At 42.0% G+C, this 24,496-nt stretch overlaps 2 protein-coding genes across 4 annotated transcripts in view; one reads left to right on the top strand and one right to left on the bottom strand.

The window, feature by feature from the left end:
• The window catches only part of LOC147170063 (ADP-ribosylation factor-binding protein GGA1-like), a 9,325-nt gene extending 2,362 nt beyond the window's left edge, over positions 1-6,963 (bottom strand). Inside the window, exons 1-16 of one of the 3 annotated variants that reach the window (XM_086083134.1) lie at positions 6,864-6,963; positions 6,290-6,374; positions 6,005-6,080; positions 5,821-5,919; positions 4,912-5,035; positions 4,186-4,280; positions 4,019-4,099; positions 3,186-3,323; positions 3,002-3,083; positions 2,760-2,870; positions 2,527-2,673; positions 2,214-2,257; positions 1,286-1,461; positions 775-1,025; positions 538-707; positions 317-457 (exon numbers count right to left, since the gene is read on the bottom strand). In XM_086083134.1, coding sequence (XP_085939260.1) covers positions 317-457; positions 538-707; positions 775-1,025; positions 1,286-1,461; positions 2,214-2,257; positions 2,527-2,673; positions 2,760-2,870; positions 3,002-3,083; positions 3,186-3,323; positions 4,019-4,099; positions 4,186-4,280; positions 4,912-5,035; positions 5,821-5,919; positions 6,005-6,080; positions 6,290-6,374; positions 6,864-6,909 — 1,866 coding nt within the window. In that variant the 5' untranslated portion in view covers positions 6,910-6,963. The remainder of the gene's footprint in view (positions 1-316; positions 458-537; positions 708-774; positions 1,026-1,285; positions 1,462-2,213; positions 2,258-2,526; positions 2,674-2,759; positions 2,871-3,001; positions 3,084-3,185; positions 3,324-4,018; positions 4,100-4,185; positions 4,281-4,911; positions 5,036-5,820; positions 5,920-6,004; positions 6,081-6,289; positions 6,375-6,863) is intronic. The other 2 variants (XM_086083135.1, XM_086083136.1) reach the window with 2 other exon arrangements.
• micall1a (MICAL-like 1a) lies at positions 6,959-24,496 on the top strand. The gene is made up of 16 exons (XM_086083133.1): positions 6,959-7,815; positions 11,443-11,491; positions 12,858-12,999; positions 15,080-15,180; positions 16,260-16,399; positions 17,472-18,061; positions 18,138-18,198; positions 18,378-18,817; positions 19,065-19,393; positions 19,460-19,594; positions 19,675-19,801; positions 21,126-21,216; positions 21,502-21,575; positions 21,875-21,989; positions 22,236-22,282; positions 22,732-24,496. The coding sequence occupies exons 1-16, from the start codon at positions 7,670-7,672 to the stop codon at positions 22,857-22,859; spliced, it is 2,715 nt and encodes a 904-aa protein (XP_085939259.1). The 5' UTR covers positions 6,959-7,669; the 3' UTR covers positions 22,860-24,496.

The raw sequence follows: 24,496 nt of genomic DNA, 5'->3' as shown, positions 1-24,496 counted from the left end.
CCTAAAAAAAAAAAATAATAATAATAATAATAATAATGCCCCCTGTTGCTGAGGTAACGACCAATCATGGCTCCGCTTCAGAAAACAGGTGAGTCATGATTGGCTGTTACCTCAGTCCTGACCAACTGATGTTATCTTCAGTCGACAGCAAGTGACAAAATGGCCGCCACCTGAGATGGTGTTTAGACTAGTGAGGGGACATAAAACATTATTGTTAAGAATTTTTTTTCCCTTTTAAAAGATTTGGTCAAAATAGAAAGGATATTTATTTCTGCGTGTGTCTATGCAACTAAGGATTCTTTAAATTCCACTCAACTATGGATGGACGTAGTTGACAAAAGCAAACCTTGTGAGGGTTCGCCAGTAGCAGAATCTGTGTGATGGCAGCCGGAGGCAGGATGGGATTGAATGCTGGGAGTTCGCTACTAGAAGGTGGCTGCAGTTTCACTTTCATCACCTAGGCATGGACACACGGACACCTTATGTTTATCTGAGCATAAAAACAAACTTTAGGTGACGAGAACTACATGAACACACCTTGGGCACAGCTGCCTGAAACCGGATGTTAGTGACAGGAGCGGGTGCTGAGGACAACATGGAGATGATCACCACCAGCACGTCCGGCCGTGACGGCAGACAGTCACGGACGAAAGTGAACAAGACCCTCAGGCTGTGTTTGTCAAATACAGTCACTGGTAGCAAGCTGCCTAAAACAAATACAAAAATGATATTAAATCCGGAAAAATGTCCGAGGGGCTAGCAGCTTCAACTTACTGGGACGGATTAATTCCAGAGGCACTGTAACATCAGATAAGGAGAGGTCACAGGAGCCAGCAGCTGGCAACAAGCTCTTGTCTACAGATGGACATGTAGGATTGAAGTGGAGAATGTCGTGTTGGTCGGGGACTGACGAGGATGCAGGAGTTGCACTGGATGACGTTAAAGTTGCCGCATGTCCAGAGTTAGAGTTGGCCTTGGTCTGCAGCTCTCGTAAACTGACTCTGGACGGAGGTTGGAGTTTATCCCTGCATGTTAACATCGACAACCAGGAGAAAGAAAATAATGTTGATATATTGACAAGATTGACTTGAGAATCACTATATGAACATTAGCATTGGGACACTTGGACTAATGTGTTCCCTCAATGTTGGAACTATTAGAGGTGTGTCTCATTTATTTTGTCCACATAGTATGTGACTGAACAATTTATATAATAAGATGGTACGGTTATTGTAATTATTTGTTACAAATCTTCCATCAGGGAATCCCACAGACTGGTTCTCACCATTTGACCTGCTGGTCCTTAGGAGGGAGGGACTGCTGTATTAATTTCTTCCCCAGCAGATTGAGCTCATCCATTCCCTTGCGTGCCGCTGGTACAGCCTGTGAAGCTTGGGGTACGTCCAAGCACTGCCTTGAAGCTTGGACTTTTGGAGCAGAGAATTCTGGAATGGCAGAAGACTGAGGGGGGGGAAAAAACAAAGGTACACTTTTTTTATTTATATGAACAACCAATATTTTAGTTGTTGACAATCGTTGCTTTAACTTTCATTCAGGACATGTACATATGAAAATGTAAATATACACTGATCCTTTGACATGCAAGTTTAATTTGCTCAGTATACTCATTAAACCCCAGCTATTCGCAGGGGGTAAGGACCGAGCCAGGCCACCTTTGGCAAATCTCCGCAAATAATTGATAACTACGAGTAAATCTACAAAATATGTGACAACAGGTGACCATGCCTCATTTTAAATATTGTGTTGAAATAAGTATGTATCAATATTTTGCCCCCCGAACTCTCTGCCGCCACTATAAATAATATACTGGTATCACTTGTCTATAAAATTGTTTTAAGTACACATCTGCAGAGACGCTAATCCTCCTTGTGTACTCTCTGAAAATGAGAGCACCACTGCCACCTACTGTAGTGGATGTGCAATTACAATTTATTCAAAAAATAAAAAATAAAAAACGTTCCCAGGAGTCACATTCACTCCCTCTGGCATCACATCATGCCCCTCCAGGTACACCCCACTCCTATTTGAGAAGGACTGGGTTATAGCAACACCTGCTGCATTGCCATGTACATGACAGTCAATATTACTTTTCTTTTTTTAAACATTTCTTTTTAAAGATTCCTGTGTAGCCAAAGCCTCAAGCAGTTCAAGTGATGTGTTCAAATAACTTATGAACTTGTATTAAATCCCACCTGTAAAGTGTTCTGAAGCTCACAGGATTCTGTAATGTTTAGTCCTGGGAGATCAGAAACAATGAACAACAATTAAAGGTGACGCATTAGCTGTTAAATAATATATATAGATACAAAAAAAAAAAGTTCAGATGGAGCCCATTGTGTACTGACTCAACATTGCGGGTTGCAGCCAGCTATTTAACAGCAGGTCCCAGTCGATGGAAATAAGACAAAACTGCTGTGCAAACAAAGCTGACTCAACCCATTTTTGAGTTTTTCGGCCAGCATCTCAGTTTGAGGTTTACACGCTAGCTGAGAAATTTGTGCTTACCCAGCGACATGAGCTCATCAACCAGGAGACTGCTGCCAATGTTCTCAGACAGGGCATCTAGGTTGGAGGCTTCTGCGTTTAATGGTGACGCGTTGGCTGGTGCACTCAGTCCTGTCAGTTCCAGTAAGGTGGGGCTACTGTTTTGCTCTTTGAATCAAAAACAACGTGCAAAGTTTTCGATGATCTGGCGGCAAAATCGATGTAGTGACCAACGCACATGTCTTTGACCCTACCTGGGTGTGGAGGTGTGTTTTCACAGGCATTTGTCACCTTCTCACCCTTCACCTGCTGCCTGTAGATGTTAATCACCTGCGTCAAGCTATCATTGGCCTGTAAGATATCCGCTGGAAGCACAAAACCTATTTATGAGCCCAGGTGTTGTCATCTAAACAGTAGGGCTCGACCGATTAAACGGTTATAGTGTCCCATTTAGGGCCCTTTCTGTTTCATTCCCTCAGCATTTTAGTTCCCTTACCTAATGCTTCATCATTGTCCTCTGTATCGCTGGCTAACCTGAACAGTGTGGGTCTCATTTTTTCACAGCGCTGGTAAAGATTCTGTTAAGACAAGACAGATGTTAAATAAAACCAAGGCCTCACCTCCAGCATTTGTGTGAATCTGCAGCTGAGGCGTGTATTAATCTGCACAGCCTTTATAACCTTAATGAGCTCCTGGTTGCTCTGTGAGCTGCCCTCTTCGCTGTAACCTTCCAGCAGCTTACTCAGCAGGCTCACGCTCTCTTTTACCTCCTGAATGGCGTTTATCCGCTTTGAAACTTTCTCATCGCGCTTCTGGTCCTGGAAAAAAAATCAATCAATCAATTTGGTTATCATGACCGGTCAAAATGCATAAAAAATGACTGCACTTTGTTATGGTTCAGTTCAAAGATAGCTTATTTAAATCAAACCAATGTTTTAATTTATGCATTTCAATTTTGACAACCTGTAAAAGCTGCTGCAAGTCCTCCCCAGAACATAAAATATTTGTGTCATCATGTTATGCCATGCTGGGCCACACTGAGCATAACTAAGAGCAAGAAGATGAGGTAATAACAATTGGTGTTGCCACAGAGAAGAGATTAAAAAAGGCCTGCGAGTAGTGGTGTATCAAAAGTTGATTTGAATCAGAAAATCAGTTTTGATTTAAAAGATGTGAATGCATTGAATCAAACAGGATTGTTCCAAAATATATTGAGATACGTATCAAATCGTCTTTTATTGTAGAGCTATGTCATTGAAGGAAATGCCAAATTTACATCACTGACGAGTTCATTCATCCGTATGTAAAATGACAAGAAACTCACATTGAATCAAATCGCAATCCCACTGAATCAAATCATTCAACTTTTAAATTGAAACGTATTGCACCCCATGTGTCGAGATGCGGATCAAATTGTCTTATATCAGAGACTACAGAGAGAAAAGAGCAAAGAGATATGTGTGTGGCCTCATGCTGTACACCGCGGGAGGCAATAAGGCAACAAATGACTCACCTCCTGGACCATTTCCTTAATGAGCTTGTTTGCAGCTCTTAGATCTCCGGGGCGAGTGCTGTTCAATAAGTGAGAAAGCGTCTAAAAAACAAAAAAGAACATTACAGACTGGTCAAAAGTATCCTTGCTCGATGGTTCTTCATAATCAGGCATACTAGTATACATACCTTCGACTTCTCTTCATCCTCAAAGATGGTGCTTTTGGTTCTAGGTGGAGGGGTTGGGAAGGACACATTATCGTTTGTATCCTGCTTGACAATACCTGGAAGAGAGACATATCAACCATAGTTTTCGTCATCAGCGGGGATCCTGTTTAAACGACCTGGGGCACCTCTGACCCTCCTTGATGGCTCATAGCCATCTGGGTATGGAAATGTATTGTTAACATCATAAATAAGTGGGTTGTTACTTATGACATTATACATACATTGTAGGGGTTATTTAACGTGCTCGGTGATACTCCCCTCCATACTTTGTGGATTTGGTGTCACTGTATTGCTAACTGTTCCTCACACAACATTAAAAACTAAAATGGAACAGCGTTGGAGTTTGAATGAACGGCCATTTGAACTAACAGCTGCCTCCACTGCAGACATTATAAAAAGCAGACAAAGATATTTGTTTAGGCAGGCATTCCTGTAGGACGAGATGTATTTTTATTTTTTACTTTGCAGTAAGATAGTGCAGGCAGGCAGTGCGATAAGTGCTACGTAAATAAAATGGACTTACTTGCTTATATTATTAGCAATCACTAGGAACAATGGTATCATGCTTGTTGCTCAGCATGTGCCAAAAGGGAGAACAGATATGAAAACATCCAAGGGGAAATATGGCTTCTTAAATGAACACTTTCAACTTGGTTAATGATATTCTCAAACGCCTGATGGACTCACTCTGTTTCTTCAAAATCCGATAGGCATCAGCTATCTTCGTCTCATCTGGAAGTGTCACTGTCCAGCTGAACATCATTTCTTGAACCTTCGTCTTGACTCGCTCAGGGGCACGGACACCTAAGTACTATGAAAGAGATATTGAGGAAGATTTTTTTTTTCTTCAGAAAATGCAAACAAAAGATAACATTGTAATATTACTGTTGAAGAATTCAGCAACAGACTTGCGGCATAATGAAAGCTGTCCAGCATGTGTTTGAACCAGTACTGAAACCCACCAGTTTACTTTGCGCATTCACCGAACCCTTCTTTATTGAAAATTAAATATATATATTTCTTCCTAAATTCAACACAAAGGGTTTTACTGGTGAGGGAGGGTAGCCTTTTCAGCAAATATGTCTCTTTTCACCTTGAATTCAACGAGAATTGTGTTATTGCCCCCATTCCCATGCATCTTAGGGTACAATGAAAACAGTACTTTCTTTTTTTTTTTGCCTGACATAGTGAGCATGAAGAGATTCAAATAATTAAAAAAAATCACACGACATACCATCACAACAGTCACAAGTCGATTACTAAGCGCACCAAATTTCCTGCAGCACAGATAGGCCAAGCAATGTAGCATGATCACCTGCAACCAATGATGGCCAAGCGGGGCCATGTCATCACGAATCATACGTGGGTGTGTATCTTGCCCTCCACTGAAATTCACCATTAAACGGCTGTTTACACAACTCATAGCATACAGTAAAATAGATATTTGTTTTCTGTAAATACAAGCTTATGTTTGGTTGAACCTGCAACTGAAAACACTGTAAAGTGCATTTTAGTGGCAGTTTCCCTTTCCTGTTGATATTATCATTGATTTACTGCGGAAGAGTAACTGAAGTGATAAACAGCAGTAATTGTTACCTTAGGTGAGACCACTTTAATGAGCTCATTGAGAAAGCGGAACTTTCCAACTTCATTGTGAAACCGCTTGCCACAATTCTTCACGCAGGATTCCAGAACCTGGAGACAACAACAAAACCTACTTGTAGAGATTGTGTTGAAATAACAAAAGTAGGTAAAATCAATACTGTAAGCAAGAACTTACCAGTAGCGCCTGCATGGCCTCCCATTCCTGAGGAGACTGGATTTTGTGGACCAGGAGTCTGGTTGCAAGCTGGGGACTGATTTTTAAAAACATACAGGTGGTAAATTATGGAGTAAAATACAATTTAGTACAATCAACATCAAAAAGATTAGGCATGTATCATTGTGATGAGTTTATGGAGCGCATGCTTTTACAAAGCAAAACCTGTAGAAGCGTTAAAATTGTGAGGAGGATTTGCAGATACTTGGAAAATGCTGTACGCATGCAAATAGTTAAAATGCTCACCCATCAGGTTCATTGTCGAGAAGCTCACAAAACGCTTTGATATTTTGCCAATCGGTGTCCTTATTCAAAGGACTGGTGGCCTTATCTGTAGGAGGCAGATTTATTTCAGACGTTAGTTATTCTAAGACAAACGCCTTGTTTTTTTAATTACGAATGACAAGTGATTTCTCGTGACGTTTTTCAAAGGATCAAAGTGAAATTGCAACGTTGTACGCGTCTATTTGTGATTCATTAATTCAGGTCACAATATGACATTTGGGTTAAGGCAGCTTCATTTTTTAAATTAAATTAGTATTCAGACTTCCACGTTTGCTTTGCGACCTATTCTTAAGTGCGCGTTCTATAGTATGCAAGTCTGTAAACGTGGAAAACATGCAGATGAGATGACACATTGATTAAGAAATCTTTCCCAACACTGTTTAATCTCCAAACGTTTTTTGATGGCACTTATTCTTGAGTCGAAAGAAACCATTATTAATAAAGCTACAATCGAAAGCAACAAATCAGGACTGACTATCGTAAATACATCATCTTGATACGTTTATAAACGTACATTATCTTTAATATTACTTACTGATACGCGACTGGAGGGTGTTCTCTTCCGGCGGCGCTTCTGCCATCTTCTGGGAATTCCAAACAAGGTGTTAGATCTCGCGTTGTTTTGTAATATCGCGGGATTATCCAATGGTCGTCTAGTTTCTCCGTAGCGCCCCTGGTGGGGCGCGGCGCGGTATCAAACATCAGTGACATTGATTGTGGAGGTTAAAGGGTTGCCAACGCTTCAGTCCAAGCAAGCGAGAATGGATTGACATCGGCTACAAGATTCTGTGCTCGACTGGGGCGATTTTTAACAACGGACTTTTTTTCTCTCTCAAAGCGATAACCGCCACTGCGGTACAGCCAAACCAAGCCCCCTCAAAAAAAGAAAAAAAAAGAAAAAGCGTGTTGCGGTCCACACCTCACACTACGAAGGAAGCTGATACATCTGCTTGGATTGGAATTGAATTATCTTTCCTCGGTTCTGCCCAAAGTCGTGATTTTAAAGAAACATTGTAGTGTACTGCCTGGGACGCTGCTAGCTTGCTAGCAAAGTTGGCCGCTGTAAGAACTTTACTGTAAGCTTGGAGCTAGCAACTAACTTGGGATATCAGCCGTGTTGTGTTCTTCCATCTGTCTGCTTGAAATTAAAGTCCAGTGAAGATATCATCACGGAGGTCAGAATTTTGTTACTAAAATGCAATTCGATTTAGAAAGAGTTGGCTAATATTTGGCTGGCTCGCGCGGTGTCGCATTGGTAGTTAAAAGTGACGTTTCGGCGCTCCCGTCGCCCCTCGGCGAAACTCTTCTGATGACTGACGCCGCCTGGAACACTACGGCACGATGATGGGATCTCTGAAGGCTCTTCAGGAGTGGTGTCGGATACAGTGTGAAAATTATCACGATGTGGAAATCAAGGACATGTCGACGTCCTTTCGGGACGGCTTGGCATTTTGTGCCATCATACATCGCTACAGGCCAGAGTTGATGTAAGTACACATCCCAGTGGTTGTGGAAATATGATGCTATGAAATTGTGCCTTCTTTGCAACCACACATTTAGAGTTTGGAACTGTAATGAACTATCCACGAGACAGGAGTTCCTTAGGTATTTTTTTGGCCGGCAACTCGCCACTTGGCGCTATTTTGCCGTGAATCATGCGAGAACTCAAGTAGCAGAAGTAGGCGGTTCATTGGAAGTGACGGACTGTCCGTCGGTCCGTCGCCGGTGGACTCTCCTATTTCTGACAAATTGCAAGAAACTTTTTTTTTTAATGACGTACTAATAAACGGCGGATGTAGATTTTTTTCCATTGGTATAATCATCACTCACTCAGTAACCTACAAATTCTGCGCCAGAAGCTCGTGCCAAATGGTTAAGGCAGTTCACCACAAAGTTGTGATATTACGGGTTCGAATCTCGTTCTCTACATTTAAAAATAATAATAATTTTTTAATACAATTTCTTGAAAACAGCCCATATGCTCTCATGTTAGGGGCTAGGGTGAGGCTGTGACTGTTTTACATTAAAATCATGAACTAGAAATTAGAAGAATAGGAAATTGCCATTCATTTCATGCAGTTTTAAGGGATGGATATTTTTTGTTTGTTTGTGTGTGGTTTTTTTATGTATCAAAAGTAGTGGTATCAGTACTTGGTATCGGTAACGGTGACTAGAGACTATTCAAGAGTTGAGTACCGTACTACTAATAATGGTATCGGTCCGGAAAAAAAGTGGTATTGAACATCCTTAGTTTGGATATGTGAATGTGAGTATAGCATCCATGAGACACCGAAATCAACTGTAATACACATTGGGAGGAGTTCATTGTGCTGTAATTACCACAGCCTGACAAGCATTGTGCTGCACGGAACAACGCACCACTCTCTGCTTTCATAAACACAAACACACATTAGATAGAATATAAATACACGGTGTTGTGTGTGTTTGTCCTAGCGGGCCCTTTCCCCATCCGACGTATTTGATTTGTCGGAACAGGAGACATTAAGGTGTGAGTCATAGTGTTAAAGATGACTCTAATCCATTCCATTAATAATCCTAGCAAGTCTAGTCAGCAGTCATGTGCTGTGAACCGGCTCATCTAAATGGAATGTAACCACCACTTAATCACTTCTGTAACTCTTACATTCAATTATTTGATTAAGTTTGGATTGGAGTTGATCTGCTGTTAGGTCATCGTGCAGTTACCGGCATGGAGTTACCAGGGTTATAAAACTGCAGTGAGTATGGGTATAAAAGTTTTATTCCGGGCCGTTATGTGTAAAAATGCATTGCTAATGATGCTTTATGAATACATTTAAAGAAAATCTGATCTTTTTCACCCAATGCCAATTAGCTGGAAAAGACGTGATTGGCCCCACATTTCCAATCCGTTATCAGATCGGCTCAACTCTTATGTTATATAATCCACATGTGAAAATCGAAAATTGGCTTTACTTTACGTGACAGGTATGGTGTATGCAGCCCATTTAGCAGTTGTTGGGGTATAGTGTGCAAAGTGTTGTTGACAGTATTTCCTCGCCTATTTTGTAAGGGGAAAATGGGATGCGAAGGAAGTTTTTCTTCCGTGGTCCAGAAAATGAGAGAACAGAGCAAACTTCCCCTGGATGACTAAATCAATGGAATGGAAAATGTCTGAACTGTGCACAGCAGTAACTCTGCAAGTAGCACAGTTTCTATGCGCTAAATAGTCATCTTTTGAGCTCTGTCTCTTCCATTTGTGTCCCAGCATGGCTCTCTGTTTGGCCCCCAGTGTGTACAGTAGCTGCAATCACCCAGAGCGGCTCGCTCTGATCCAGACAGACAACCCGTCAGGGTAATCTGCAGCCAAGGCCTCTGCCTGTCAAACTGGATTTACTTCTCTAATATGGCCATTGTAGTGAGTCTCTGCAGCCACTGCGTTCTCATGGAGTTAGACAGTTGTGGTTAGAAGTTTACGTTAATCATGGACATGATTGTAACATTAGTTTGGGGGGTTTTAATTAGGTATTTTCCAGGGTGAAATGATGTATTCAATTAGTAACAAGAATTGGGTGCACACTGCACAAGTTCGAAAATAATTTTGGATTATAAATTAGTAAGTAAGTATACACGTGCTTAAATCTATACAAACATCCCCATTAAATGTCAATGTAAGTTTGACAGTTTTCAGGTAAGGGCAAAGAACAGCTAATATTTTGATGACCAGATATATGCATTTAATGATAATTTTAATAATCAATTGATCTGTTAATTATTTTGTCGGTGAATGGGATATAAAAAGTTTTAATTTCCATCCATTTATTTAAAAAAGGGACATTATCTCAGTACAGAAATGCACAAACATGCATTAATTGTGATTCAATTACTGGTTTGGTCCATAACATTTCAGAAAATAGGCAAAAATATGTTGATCATTGTTTGCAAACATAAGGGCAGATGTTTGCAAAAGTCACATTTTGCTTTCATAGGGGACTCTTGGAAACAGAGAATATTTACTGACCAGAAGATGAAATTCCAAGGATTTGGACCATTTTAAATTAAACAAAGCTTCTATCCAATTAATTGATTATCAAAATAATTATTGATTAGTTAGTTGTTGATTAATCATTGCAAATTTGCACCTGTCATTTCTTTTTATCCAACTTTGACTGTCAGCAAGATTATGCCCCAAAACATGTTTTTTTTTTATTAATATCTTGTAGGATTTGTAGTAGGCAGTGGTGGGCCCAAAGGAAATGTACAATTAATTGTACAATAAAATCAAATTTTACTACGGATCCAGATTTTTTTCACTGATCCTTGTGAAAACGTTGTGAATGGCATAATCTAACTTCTTCTGCACATGTACAACAGGTGTCTAGTATGACACACAAAACGATCTCACCCACAGTTTGCCAAAAATAAACTATGGAATGAAGCACAGTCATGGTGGACTGGGTTCACTATCCGTCATCGGTATGAGGGTGTGACACTCCAAAATTATCCTGAACAGATTTGACACAGTTGCGGTGTGTGCTAGACCATCAAGTCCAGCCTTTAAAATGGAGCTGCTGCTTTTTGTGTTTATGCGCTTGGGACCGGCTCTGAATGAACACAGGTCACTTGTGTGGGCTCTTTCAGGGGGTTTGGCCTTGCTGGAATTTCCACCTACATAGTCTCGCAAGCCCTCTCTCTGTGTTTTTCCCTCTTCAGTGTTATTTAGACTTCTACACTCTTTCCAACATGCCTTTGCAAACATGGGGACAAGCACGCTTTCATTCAGGAACACCTCAGATATTTTCCACTTTAAAGCAGGATGTTTACTGAGGAGAACCTGGCTTCCTAGCTCCGGGCCCTTTGTAATCATACCACTGCCACTTTTTTCTCTTTTGTCCTTTCCCCCCACCCTGTATCATTGAGTTGGGGGTTGCAGTAACAAACTGTAGCAGTTAAATAGTTTAAATGCTTAGCGGGTCTGTCCATCGTGCCGTTCAGACACCTTTTTGGGAGGTTCTTAACAGAAGTAGGTCACTAAATACAAATCCGCTGTAGTCACTTTTCTCTTAGTAAATCGTCCCAGTTACACGCTTTCTGACAAATTGATGTTGTGTGTGTGTGTGTGTGTCTGGTTGCAGAGACTTTGGCTCACTGTCTAAAGATGACGTCTATGAGAACAACCGACTGGTAAGTTCATTCTTTGTGTGAGTTTGTTGTAAAAGCCTAATGAATTTTGAATTTGAGATGACTTGAGAGCCTGTGAGTTATTATATTGTAGTCAGAGGCGCACGTAAGTGGTTCACATGCACACCACATTCAATTGTGTTACTGTGCATTTACATTCTAAGCATTTGGCATTGGTATACAAGTAGTGGTGTGCCGTATATGCAGTAGACGGAATCAATTTGGCCTCTGGGTATAGGTTTGGACTCCACCGACTTATTGATCACGTCATCGTATCTGCCTGACGAAGCTGGAGGAACGGCGAGGTCAGCTGAGCTCCCAGCTGATTAAAAACAGTGCGTAAATGACCATCCTCCCTTTCCCTGATACTTGTGAAGTACCGTGGGAATTCTGATGTGGCTGGATAGCAAACGCGGCTAATCACTGTCCTGTGACGGTGCAGAGCTGCTCCCAAGTCGCTAATCCTTGCTTCCGTTGCAGCAAATAAGCAACGCTTCTGACAAGTACCGGTACTCTTACCACAAAAAGAGGACAAGAAATGCAAAATTAGATTTTTTTGCACATAAGTGCTGATTATGAAACCAGCACAAACTTAACATATTTTTCTTGTTGTTTTCAACCTGTCAGTATATCAAGAGTACATTCAGTGCTGAAATGGGAGTCTCCTCATTGTAAGTGTGAGCTCAACTTTGGCAGGGCTTTGCTGCCGCCAACCTTCATTTTAGCCACTGAAAACGTTGGCTAAAGAACCCGAAACAAAATCTGCTGACTAATGAGTGAAAACAAATCGTTGATTATATCCTTAAGGCTTAGGCGTGAGTAAGTCATTTATGACTGCAAATGAGGATCGCATGCAACTATTTAAGTCATATTCCTTTTTTGTTTTAGTTTTCATGAGCTGAACTCCTCTCTGGTTGTCTTTCCCAACAAATCTTGTCAACAAGCAGTCGGCCCATATTCAACCTCTTCATAAGACTGCTGTCACATGTCTTGTCATCATGTAACCACAGTTTATAATGGTTTGGTCCTGCCTTCATGTGTAAGTGTACTGGCATGTGTTTGAGTTTGTATATGTATACACCTGGCCAGTGATGTTAGGTATAGCGGGACCTAGCCTCTAATTTCTACTATGACACTGTGGTCGTACACAAATTTATGACCGACTAATGGTGATGTAACACACCCAATGGTTTGCGAAGTAGGTTTTAAGTCCAAAGTATTTACTGCTTGTTGGCCAAGAATGAGTTTGCTGTTTGCACGATTGTGTCCATGATCTGTTTATAGCCCCACTTCAAGGATGATTACAAATGTTTGCTGAAGACAAAAGAGAGACTGTGTAGGCAATTTTCTTGTTTTTGCTTTAACATAGGCCTTTGAGGTGGCCGAGGCAGAGCTCGGGATACCCGCACTGTTGGATCCAGAAGACATGGTGTCAATGAAGGTTCCTGACAGGCTCAGTGTCATAACCTATGTCTCCCAGTACTACAACTTCTTCAATAACAAGTCCCAAGGTTAGTACACAAAAGACCCTGAAGGCAATAATAGATTTTCTTGTTCTTTAATTAGGACTGCCAAGATTAGTCGACTCGTCACAACGATGTCGGCGACCAAATCCGTCAAAGGCTAATTTAATAGTCAACCGTGTCGTTTTATTTTTTGCTTTTTCTCTCAAAACTGTCTCGCCTCCCACCGCTCCTGCTAGCCGTCTGCCTGTCTGTGATGCACATGCCCTGTAGTGGTAATCCAGATCATCCGTGATGTACAAACCCAATCCCCAAAAAGTTGGGACACTATACAAATTGTGAATAAAAACTGAATGCAATTATGTGAAAGTGCCAAATTTCAATATTTTGTTCAGAATAGAACATAGATGACAGGTCAAAAGTTTAAACTGAGAAAATGTATCATTTTAAGGGGAAAATAAATTGATTGTAAATTTCATGGTGCCAACAAATCTAAAAAAAAGTTGTGACAAATACCAATAAGAGGCTGGAAAAGTAAATTGCACTTATAAAAATAAAAAAAAGCAGCTAAAAGACCAGTTACCACTAATGAAGTCCATTGGCAACTTGAATGGAGTATAAAAAGAGCTTCTCGGAGTGGCAGTGTCTCTCAGAAGCGAAGATGGGTAGAGAATCACCGATTCCTCCAATGTTGCGCAGAAAGATAGTGGAGAAATATCAGAAAGGTGTTAACCAGCGAAAAAATTGCAAAAAGGTTGAAGTAAACATCATCTACAGTGCATAACATCATCCAAAGATTCAGAGAATCTGGGACAATCTCTGTGTGTAAGGGTCAAGGCCGAAAAATCCACATGATCTTCGAGCCCTTAAACGTCCTTGCACCGCAAACAGGAATGCTTCCTGTGAGGGAAATCACAGAAAGGGCTCAGCAAGACTTCCAGAAAACATTGCGGGTGAACACAATCCACCGTGCCAGCCGCCGTTGCCAGATGAAAGTCGACAGTACAAAGAAGAAGCCATTTTTAAAGCAGACCAAGAAGCGCAGGCGTTTCTCTGGGCCAGGGGTTATTTCAAATGGAGTGTGGCAAAGCGGAAACCTGTTTTGTGGTCAGACCAATCACGATTGGAAGTTCTTTGTGGAAAACTGGGGCGCTATATCATACTGACTAAAGAGGACAAGGACAACCCAAGTTGTTATCAGCACTCCGTTTATAAGCCTGCATCTGTGATGGTATAGGGTTGCATAAGTGCGTGTGGCATGGGCAGCTTCCACATCTGGAAAGGCAGCGTCAATGCAGAAAGGTCTATTCAGATTGGAGAACAACATATGCTCCCATCCAGGCATGATCACTTTCAGAGGAAGATCTTGCATTTCTCAACATGATAATGCCAGCACCAATTACAACATCATGGCTGCGTAGGAAAAGAGATTGAGATTTGTTGACACTATGGAATTTAAAATCAACATAACATTTCCCTTAAAATGATACATTTTCTCAGTTTAAAAGTTTGACCTGTTCTCTATGCTCTATACTGAATAAAATATTAAACTTTGGCACTTCCACATAATTGCATTCAGTTTTTATTTACAATTTGTATAGTGTCCCAACTTTTTGGGAATTAGGTTTGTATTTGTCATGAGTTTGAATGTGATTATGAACACAGCCACATCTCCAGTTATGAGAGGGTGTGCACAGCTGTGCAACCACATTTACGTGTGGTTTATTTACGCATCACGTTTAATTTTAATTCCTCTTGTGAAAAGATTTGTACCCAATTTGAATTGTAAAAAAAAGCTTTAAATTATTTAACTTGTACCCCCACCCCCACAAAAAAAGATATTGAACAAGTGTGTGTAGACTCTTTATATCAACTGTAAGGGCATGACATACATGCAACCACCACACTGAAAAATCCAAGCTGGGATCTGAACCCAGAATCTGATCTTGTTGTATTTTGGAGGTGGCTGGATAAAGGGCATGTTTGATTTTGATTTACAGTAATGCAACGTTTGAGTCCAAATGCTGTACTGTATTGTGAAATGCCATATATATATATATATATATATATATATATAATACTCACCCAGTAGGTGTTTACTAAATGAGCTCATTGTCTACTCCTACAGCAAACCCTCCCTGCATGAAGAGGCTCGGTTCTGTTAGTCAAAATGAGCCTGTCCCGAAAAGGCCTCCAACTCCACTAGAGGACAAAGAGGATGAGTCTGAGGTAAGAACAAGACTTGAGGAAAATGTGAAAACAAGTTCCGACAGTCAAATAAGGGTCCTCCTCATGCATGTGTTGATTGTGATTTCTCAGGCCAGTTCATTTCTCCTCTAAAACTGCATGCATTGCTTTTCAGCTCTACTGTGTCATTAAGTAGATGAATAAGCAAACTCAATCTTTGTCCAATATTTGTGTGTATATATGAGGTTTGAAATAATGTTATGTGCATTTTGTGGGTAATATTAACTCTGTAAAACACAAAATCCCATCTTTCCTTTTCAGTATATGAATACAGTATGTATTTAATATTTCCCTGTTCTGTGTGAGGGCAACAACAGTAGCAGTCCATAAAGATAGCCTGTGTATCCTGTCTCTCTTCTCTTTGGCATGCCATCATCTTCTTTCCTTCATCTCACACTCCCATGTACTGGCGTCATCATTTCTTCAGGTGGAAATCCATTCCACTACCTCTTCGTGTACTCCCCCCTCCCCCAATCTGACCCCCCCTCCACTCTCTGTTCCTGAGCCTAGGCAGTAATGGGTGGTGGGGGGCTAAGAGATGAAAGTAAAACAGATAGGTCAGTCTTTTTTAACCTGCTCTTGTACATAATATAGTGGTGTTGTATTTTCCTAACATTGTGTGTCATGCTTTGGAACAGGTTGCTGCTAACCACTAATATCCTCTACCCCAATTTAAAAAAAAAACTTCAAATAATACTGGAAATTTGACCTTCACAATGTAAATTTAAAACTACCATTACTAACCTAAGTGGTGTGATTATTTTTTATAACTCGTATTAAAATCATTAAGTTAGGATGAGTGTATTTCATATCGATCAAGAGATGTTTTAAATTCAATAAGTGTTGCTTTTATACTTTTGAAATGATAATGCTGTTGGATGAAGCTGAAGATGTTGCAGGAAGTAGATGTAGCGAGGTAAACACAATGAAGAATTCACATCCTCAAATCCTGACTCCATGTTTGATCTTCCCCTCCTTCATTGCTCTGCATCTCAACAACCCCCCCCCCCCCTCCCCTGACGTCTCCTCCTTGTCCTCTGCCTGTGAAATACTTGCACTAGCCGGGCCAGACGAAGGTGGCGGGTCTAGAAGTGTCGAAACGCACCACACTCAGCAGCATCTGCACTGCCTGTCAGCAGCACGTCCATCTGGTGCAGCGGTTTTTGGTGGACAACAAGCTGTACCATCGAAACTGCTTCAGGTGAGCACTGAGCGCCCGTTCTCCTGGATAGATAGTGTCTGTGGGAAATTGGGAGGTCAGAGGTCATTGATATTGGACAAGAGGACTGTCTCACAATGTCTATTCAAGATCATACCAAAGGTATGATGCAATTGAGGTCAGGGCTGTCAAGTTCTTCCACACTGAAATCGTCCAAACTTGTCTTGGTGGATCCTGCTTTCGTGATGTTTTGTAAAAACTAGGGGGGTGTCAGCCATCAGGCGATTACAATTTTTAATCGTAATTAATCCTATGACTTAAATATTTAACTCACGTGTAATTGCAAATGTTATATTTGTACTAAATGTACAATTATAAATGGACAATAAAATATATTTTTTCCTTCAATTTATTCATACTCTTGTTAATATAAAAGTGGAAAAATGTTAAACGAATAGAAATGTGGCTGCATCTTTAAGTCATTGATACAGCAATTTCATACTAATTCATAAGATTAAGTTCAAATTAAAAAGATGTACTGTACTAAAAATTTTTTACGAGTGTGATATTAATTTGTGTTGGTCATTTTTCTGCCGCTAGATGGCATAATTTGTAAGACGTTGGTGACAGCTCGGTGCATTATTCTTTTCATATTAAGAGCTATCTAATTTTTAGCATGAAGTAACTTGTGAAATTCTGCACATTTTAAAAATTGTAAAATACAACTGCATTATTATTAATTTTTTTGCTGCTAAATTTTGACATGGACATGTCTGCTGCATTGCGACTGGAATTCCCCCAATACAGGCTTTCAAAGTAAGGGGTAGTCATTAATCGCGTGTTTAAAAAAATGTGTGGCATTAAAGACACTTTAAATTAACTCAAAATTGACGCACTAGTTTTGACACCACTAGTAAAAACTTCTGGCAGTTGTTCTGTATGGGAAGCTTACAACAACAAAAAAGATTAATGACAATAAAGTCACATATACTCACTAATTAATCAATTGACATATATGATAGTGTTTAGTTTAGTTTAGTTAATATAATTATGTCATATCTGATTGTCCGAGCTGTTGGGTTTCTGAGCCTTCTCCTGTGCTTGTTTTTTCCAGATGCACTGAGTGTCGTAGCACTTTGCTACCTGGGTCTTACAAACAAGGAAGTGAGTCTGGGGCTTTGGTTTGCACCCACCACCTTGCAAGGCAAGCTTCAGCAAACCAAAATGGCCGACCAGATCTTAGCAAGCCACCCATTGCAGTCCAATCGGTGAGGATAGGTCGCAGCAACACCCCTTACATCTCAACCTCTGAGACAGACCAGCAAATGACTCCATCCCCTGTGGGGAAAGCGAATGACACTGACACACCAGCTAATGTGACTGTCATAGTCACCCCTGTACCAACAAACAATGGGGTCTCCTCGGAAGACACAGATTTGCTTAATGACAGTGGACAAGCAGAAGAAGAACATCGCCCATCTTCTCCTCCCAACCCTTTCGACGAGAGTGATGAGGATGAGAATGAACAAGCAGTGGCAGAAGACAGTAATAAGGTTAATGGGGATCTCCCCTCTAAACCTGTCAATCAAAATGAAGCTGTCGCCAGACCGGTGCCAGCACCCCGCCGGATTGCGGAGCCCAGCCCTCCGCCCCGCCCATCCCCACGAGTCAAGCTACCACGGACAGCAGACAGCCAAGCAGCAGGTGCGCGATCAAGAGTGCTGTCAAAATGATTGACAGGTGGAAATGAGTGATGATTACAAATGTTCTGGAATTGCAGGTGACCACCAGAAGCCACCCACCCCTCCAAAACCCAGAGAGAGATCCCAGTCTCCAAGAAGGTATGTGAATTTCTATGGAACCCGTTTCTTTTTCTTTGTTTTCATACATTATGTCTGACCACATCATCACTTGTTTTCCTTGTCTTGACATCATATTAAATGTTGACCACGTCATGCCTTTGTTTGGATGTGTGGTCTTCACCTCTGTGATGTTTCCATGTGTCTGTCTCACTGTCCAGCTTGTCCACTGGCACACATAAACCCAAAGACCCACCCTGGCTTGCCTTGGTCCAATCAGAAACCAAGAAGAAGAAACCCCCTCCCCCTCCCCCTCCCCCACCAGGACTGGCAACACCCCCCAACACAGGCTCTGTGTGTTCTCTTAAAGAGGAGAGCTCCAGGCCCAGTACGCCCACGTTACCCTCCAACCCCTTTGATGAGGATGATGAGGATGATGAGGATGAAAAGAACGAGGCAAAGGACGAGGAGGAAGGCAGTGCGACTCCGACAGCCCTGGCGGCGAGTCATCCGTGGTACAACATCACACAGGTGGCTGAAGCCTCCGGTGTGGACACGCCCCCCAGCACCGAAAGCTCCTCCCGCTCGGCGAGCCCGGGAAGTGCGAAGAGCAAGAAACGACCGGCACCTCGTGCACCACAGCCACCTGTTGCTTACCAAGGTTAGTGGACAAGACACTATTATTGTTACTATTATTAACAAAAGCCCAGCAGGTCGCCAGGCCTATAAAGCACTGGGGGAAACCCTGAAGTTATTCTGAATAATAATGTTTTTGGTGTTTCAAATGTGTTTTTTAGTTTTTCATTCCATCTACATTCACACCCTTCTGCTCCTTTGGTTTCTTCTTTCTTATATCCCTGTGTGCCACTCAGTTCATTAACATTATCATCAATTGTCTTGCTCTCCAGCTCTCAGTGTGGAGAGTCTGTCTTCTGGCTCCGACCACAGCTCCTCCCAAGCCTGTTCGGCCCCCGGTGGAGGCAGTGACCAGGAACTCGGTTTCACCAAAAGCGTCTCGGAGCCTTCCATCTGTTCGCCATCTATTGCCTCGCCTTCCTCTTCCGCTGAGCGTCTGCCTCATTCTAGCCTTGCATCTCCCGCGCCGTCAAATGCGAGCTCGGCACCTGCCACCCCGCAGGTCAGTCGCAGCCACGAGACCAAAGCGACTGGACCTTCTCCACCACGGCCCACAAACACTCCCAGCCCATTAGCCTCAGGGGCCACCCCTTCGCACAAGGTAACAGAATCATTTACAAATACAGAACATTCATGAAGACTAATGATCTCTTTTCTTTTCTTTTAGCGCATTTGTAAGGAAAATCCATTCAACAGGAAAGTTTCTCCCTCCCGTGGTAAATCCAAAAGCAAACCCCCAAAAGGTCCTCGTCCTTCCAGACCCCCAGCCCCAGGTCATGGCTTCCCACTTATCAAACGCAAGGTACAAACACTGACATTTTTTTCAAGAGAATATTTCCAAACTTGCACTTACGTGGTTCTCACCATGCAAAAACTGACCAGGTGCAGTCAGATCAGTACATCCCGGTGGAAGATATCCACGGGGAGATGAGTCAGCTGGAGATACGGCTGGATGAGCTGGAGTTAAGAGGCGTGGAGTTGGAGAAGAAGCTCAGAGACAACCCCAATGGTATGAAGCCAGAGTGCCTCTCAGCTGTTTGACTGTTGTCTAAGGAACGTTACACAAATACCGTACTTTCCAGGCTATAGGCCGCTACTTTTTTGCCACACTTTGAATCCTGCTGTTTATTTAACACATTTTACTGACGAGTTTCAAGCCACCATTAATTATGCACATAGTCTCGTCACATCTGACCAATAAAACGTACCCAATACGTCACAGTGGACCAATAAAACTGTCCGAGTTCACCCTCATACTGAATATTCATATCAGTCATTTGCATAGTTTAGTGGGGGGGGGGGGGGTGTTGAAAGTGAAGCGTAACAGTAACACTTAGAGGAACAACTATTACTGAGGTTTGCCAGTGGATCCTGACAGCAGTGTCAAATAGTTCATTATTATTAACCGGCTTCAAAAGGCTTGGAATGCTGCGCGATGAAGAGGACTGCAAATGCTCCTCTGCGAATTTGCCTCAATGCGACGAGACTGAGAAAGTAGCTTTGCTGGGTTTAGTAGTGCACAAAATTAAGGTAGAGATCAATGACTTTTCAGGCTTACTGTCCAACTAGTCACGTTTGGCATTGTTTGGACAAAAGTGTTATTATTATTTTTAAATCCATCTGTGCGATCAGCAGCCAATATATGTACATATTTGTTTATATGGCTGAATTTAGCTGTTGCGGCTTTTAATCAGGTGAGCTTTGTAGTCGGGAAATTACAGCAGCTTGTCACAAAATATAAACACCATCACCACAGATGACACGAAACAACACCCACTGCTCCCCAAAAATTTGACTTTGCAGTTTCAAGAACCCAAATTGCACTATAACCTTTTCAGGTGAATATAATTTAAACCAACTTTGAATGCACATGTCCAACTTTTTAACATTTCAATACTTTTTGCTCAACTTGCTGTTCTCTAACAAGGAGCTGAAGGGCAAATTTCATAACAGGCATTTGATGGATGACTAGATGAGGAAAGATGAATACATGTCCTCTTCATCCTGCTGTTGAGATCACGAGACCAAGATGTATCAATTGATCAACAGTACTTTGCCATTGCAAGACTTCAAACAGGATGTTCTCAGGGGGGGAAGTGGCCACTGAGCTTTGAGTGTCATCAGCAGGTTGCAACAGAGATGCAAAGAGACTGGAAGAGTCCGAGAAAGGCAAAATGCAAGTTGCATCCATTTATCCATTTTCTGAACCGCTTGTCCTCACTGTGCAGAAAACAGTTGGACATATGCATTGAAAAGGTTACAGAAGGTCAAATTAAACCGACCTGTGTCTATGATGCCATAGAGGTTTCTAGGTGATTGTCTGTGCTTTTCAGATGAGGATGAGGAGCGCCTTTTGGTTGACTGGTTCACGCTCATTCATGAGAAACATCAGTTAGTCCGGCGGGATGCTGAGCTGGTCTACACGTACGTATTGGAATGCAGCAAGATGCAAATGTGACAATGTTTTGACCTCAATAACTAAAAAAAAAACTCAATTCAATTTGAATGTCAATTCATCGAGCTCATTTTTTCAGCTGCCAGGATCAATACCTGTTACTGTTCCATACGTCATCTTTTGTTTTGTTTTTTGGTTGAAACATAACACAGTGTGCTATCGAAAGCCCACAAGTCACATACCTCCTTGGCATTAAGTCTTGTTTTTTCCTTTGAAAGAAAAGTGCGACTCATTGTTTTTCATGCTCCTCACAGGGCGAAGCAGCAGAACCTTGAGGAGAGACAGGCCGATGTGGAGTACGAGCTGAGGTGCCTTCTCAACAAACCAGGTTGGTCGAGGGCTCAAGAGAAGAGCGCCTTCCTTTGTTATCCAGCTGCTTGTTTCGAAGCTGCGCAAAGCTCATCTGCTCCATCTGAGCGTGACTGTGTGGAGGCACAGGAAGTGCCTATTGTGTGTATTAATAACATAAGCTTGAAGTAAATATGACGTAAGCTACGTTAATGCTATACAGTTGTACCATGCCCAACATTCGCATGGTGTTTATTGAAGCCCTCTTCTGCCGTGGGGTGAAATAAACTGCTCCTTCGACCTCTAAAAATATGTGAGGAAGGTGTTTCGCATTTTCAGAGAAAGACTGGACTGAGGAGGACAAGAGCCGTGAGCAGCAGCTGATGGCTGAGCTGGTTACCATCATTGAACAACGCAACCAAATAGTCAACAGCATGGATCAGGACAGGCAAAGGTAATAATGTCATTTAGGACAATGTTTTGTAACGTTTATTGAGTCATGGCGCCCTCATTTTACCACCAAACAAAAAAAGGCACTAAAAGTATGAATACTGTCGGAATGATTGGTCGCTGGCATAGATAGATGAAGAGATATATTTGTCTTTGTTAATTAATAAATATTGTTGGGTGTGCATGGGCGCCCTGCATCATGATGTGCCACTATCCACGACTGTCAACTCTAACAGCACATTTCTCACAGGGAGGAAGAGGAGGATAAGTTTATGGAAGCTGTGCTGAAGAAAAAAGGTCGGTCCGCACGCTTCCTTGATGTGTTGCGCAATCGTTCATATGGTAGTATAGTCATGACATTGACTTGTAATGTTGTTGTTTTAGATCAGGAATTAAGGGCCGGAGTCCTGCAGGCCTTGGATATTTCCCTTCTTAAACACAGCTGATTCATGATCATTTTATCAGCAATCTCCGCATAAGCCTGACAACGCTCCTGTTAGTTGCAGTTTGAGTAGTAAAACCTGCAGGACTGCGGCCCTCGAGGACCGCAGTTAGCCGTCCCTGTTTTAGATACATTTAATCAGTCAATATTAGTCAATATTTAGCCTCTTGTAAAATTTGCTAAGGCAAATCCAAACATTTGGGGAATTAAGACCTTGTGTAGAGTTAAATGGATCAAAAACATTTCTTATTCCGATGACTTCATGCTGTCCTCTACTTATTGTGTCATTCCCCCTGTTCATCAGACTTCCACAAGGAGTCAGATGGAGACCAGCAGAAGAAAAAAGGGGCAAAGTTCAAACCCATGAAGGTTCTGAAGAGGCTGAGTCACAAAGGAGAACCTGGAAAAAGTCCTCGTAAGGACAACAGTTGATCCGCGCAGTTGCAAGTGTTCTCAGAAACTCTCATGAATGTCTTCAAGTGCCCCACAGACTGCCACCGCGTTGCTCCTCCACCAAGAGCCAAGTGCTTTAAGAGCTCGCCGAACTGTTGAGTAGCTCTCTGCGGTACTGCACCGACTCTTTAGCTGTTGCCTGACTGGCACTGGTCAAAGCTCAACTGACCTGTAATCAGTCTCCTAGGCAAGCAGCTTGGAGTTTACGGCCCCCGATGTTCGCAGTTTATCGGATGATGTCTCATCAAAGGCTGTTTAGGTTCTCTTCTCTAAAGTGACTAATATGATCCAAAAGGTGACTTCATGTTAGCTGCTTTACAGAAAACATTGATTGCGTGTGCTCATCGTCATTTGTGTGCCTCGGCAAGTCCAGTTTAGTGTGTTTGTGAATTTAAAGTACCCCTGATTGCCACACCCACCTAAGTGGGGCGAAATTCATTCTCCGCATTTGACCCGCAGGGGCCATGCTCGGGAATCATTTGATGATCTAACCCCCCAATTCCAACCCTTAATGTTGAGTGTCAAGCAGGGCGCCAATGGGTCCCATTTTTATAGTATTTTGGTATTGAACCCACAACCTCTCAGTCTCAGTGCAGACACTCTACCACTAGGCCACTAAGCTGCTACGAGGCCACTGAGCTGGTAATTTGGTAGACGCACTATGCTTCAACGGGCGTTCCAGACTGAACTGCCGCACATCTGTCAATTTGGTGACAAAAAAAAGTATTATAGACTTGGCAACACCAGGCCTAATTAGTGCCGCAAGTGATGTAACGCAATTTTTGTGGATTTGTTCTAGGCGCAGGCAGACAGATTGTGCGCTCCACAGATGTGTGTGGTGGATGTCATCTTATTTAATTCAAAAATATGACAAAAGTGAGGGACAATCACTCTGAATCATTGAAGAAATGAACTAAATGAATGGGGTGGGGAGGAGTAGGGGAGCGTCATACATATATGCACAATCCGGGGTCTCCAATTGCCCGTGTCACGTGCTGCCCGACTACATCATCCCCAGTGGAAAAGGTCTTGCAGTTTGTGTGTATAAGCACACTTTGCGTGCACCAATCATCCCTCAGAAACAAGCGCGTCAATTTCTGCTCCCGCAATGTCAAGGACTGTGTGCGCTTGTACCGCCCGGATTTTAATTGAAATGAGGGGAGCCGCTTCGTACTGGGCATGAAAAAAGGGCCCTAAGATCCTTTTTTTCTCTTTTAGGCTTCACTATTGTTAAGCATGGCAAATATATTGTGTGGAGTAGCAGAGAGACAGTATTTAATGACATTATTTGGACGCAAATCACATTTATTCAGAATATGTTGAATCATGACGTCTGTGTGAGCATAATATTCATGTTAAATGTCACACGTGCCGTCGGGATTTTTAGAAATAGCGAAACAAGTTCTCATCTTTTTTTAAACTTGGAAAGCCCTGTGTTAATTTATATTTGAATGTGCTTCATGTGTGTGTTGTCTAAGGTGGAGAAGATAATGTGCAAAACTGTCATTTATTTAATTGTGTATTTACATCATTTCCCTCAGCGATTCGATTCATTTTTAATGGCAATTGCAGCGAGACTGGAAGGCAGACAAATAAAGCAATTTGATACAAGTACA

This window comes from Leptonotus elevatus, chromosome 8, assembly GCF_054856555.1.
Source record: "Leptonotus elevatus isolate MCC_2025b chromosome 8, RoL_Lele_1.0, whole genome shotgun sequence".
Lineage (NCBI taxonomy): Eukaryota > Metazoa > Chordata > Actinopteri > Syngnathiformes > Syngnathidae > Leptonotus > Leptonotus elevatus.
This window is presented reverse-complemented; position numbering and strand designations above follow the sequence as displayed.

Bases quoted from the DNA above. Each gene is read 5' to 3' on its own strand.
- micall1a (XM_086083133.1), top strand. From the start codon at position 7,670: ATGATGGGATCTCTGAAGGCTCTTCAGGAGTGGTGTCGGATACAGTGT. The intron at 7,816-11,442 runs GTAAGTACACAT...GTCTGGTTGCAG, and splicing joins CGCTACAGGCCAGAGTTGAT to AGACTTTGGCTCACTGTCTA. The intron at 18,818-19,064 runs GTTAGTGGACAA...CTTGCTCTCCAG, and splicing joins GCCACCTGTTGCTTACCAAG to CTCTCAGTGTGGAGAGTCTG.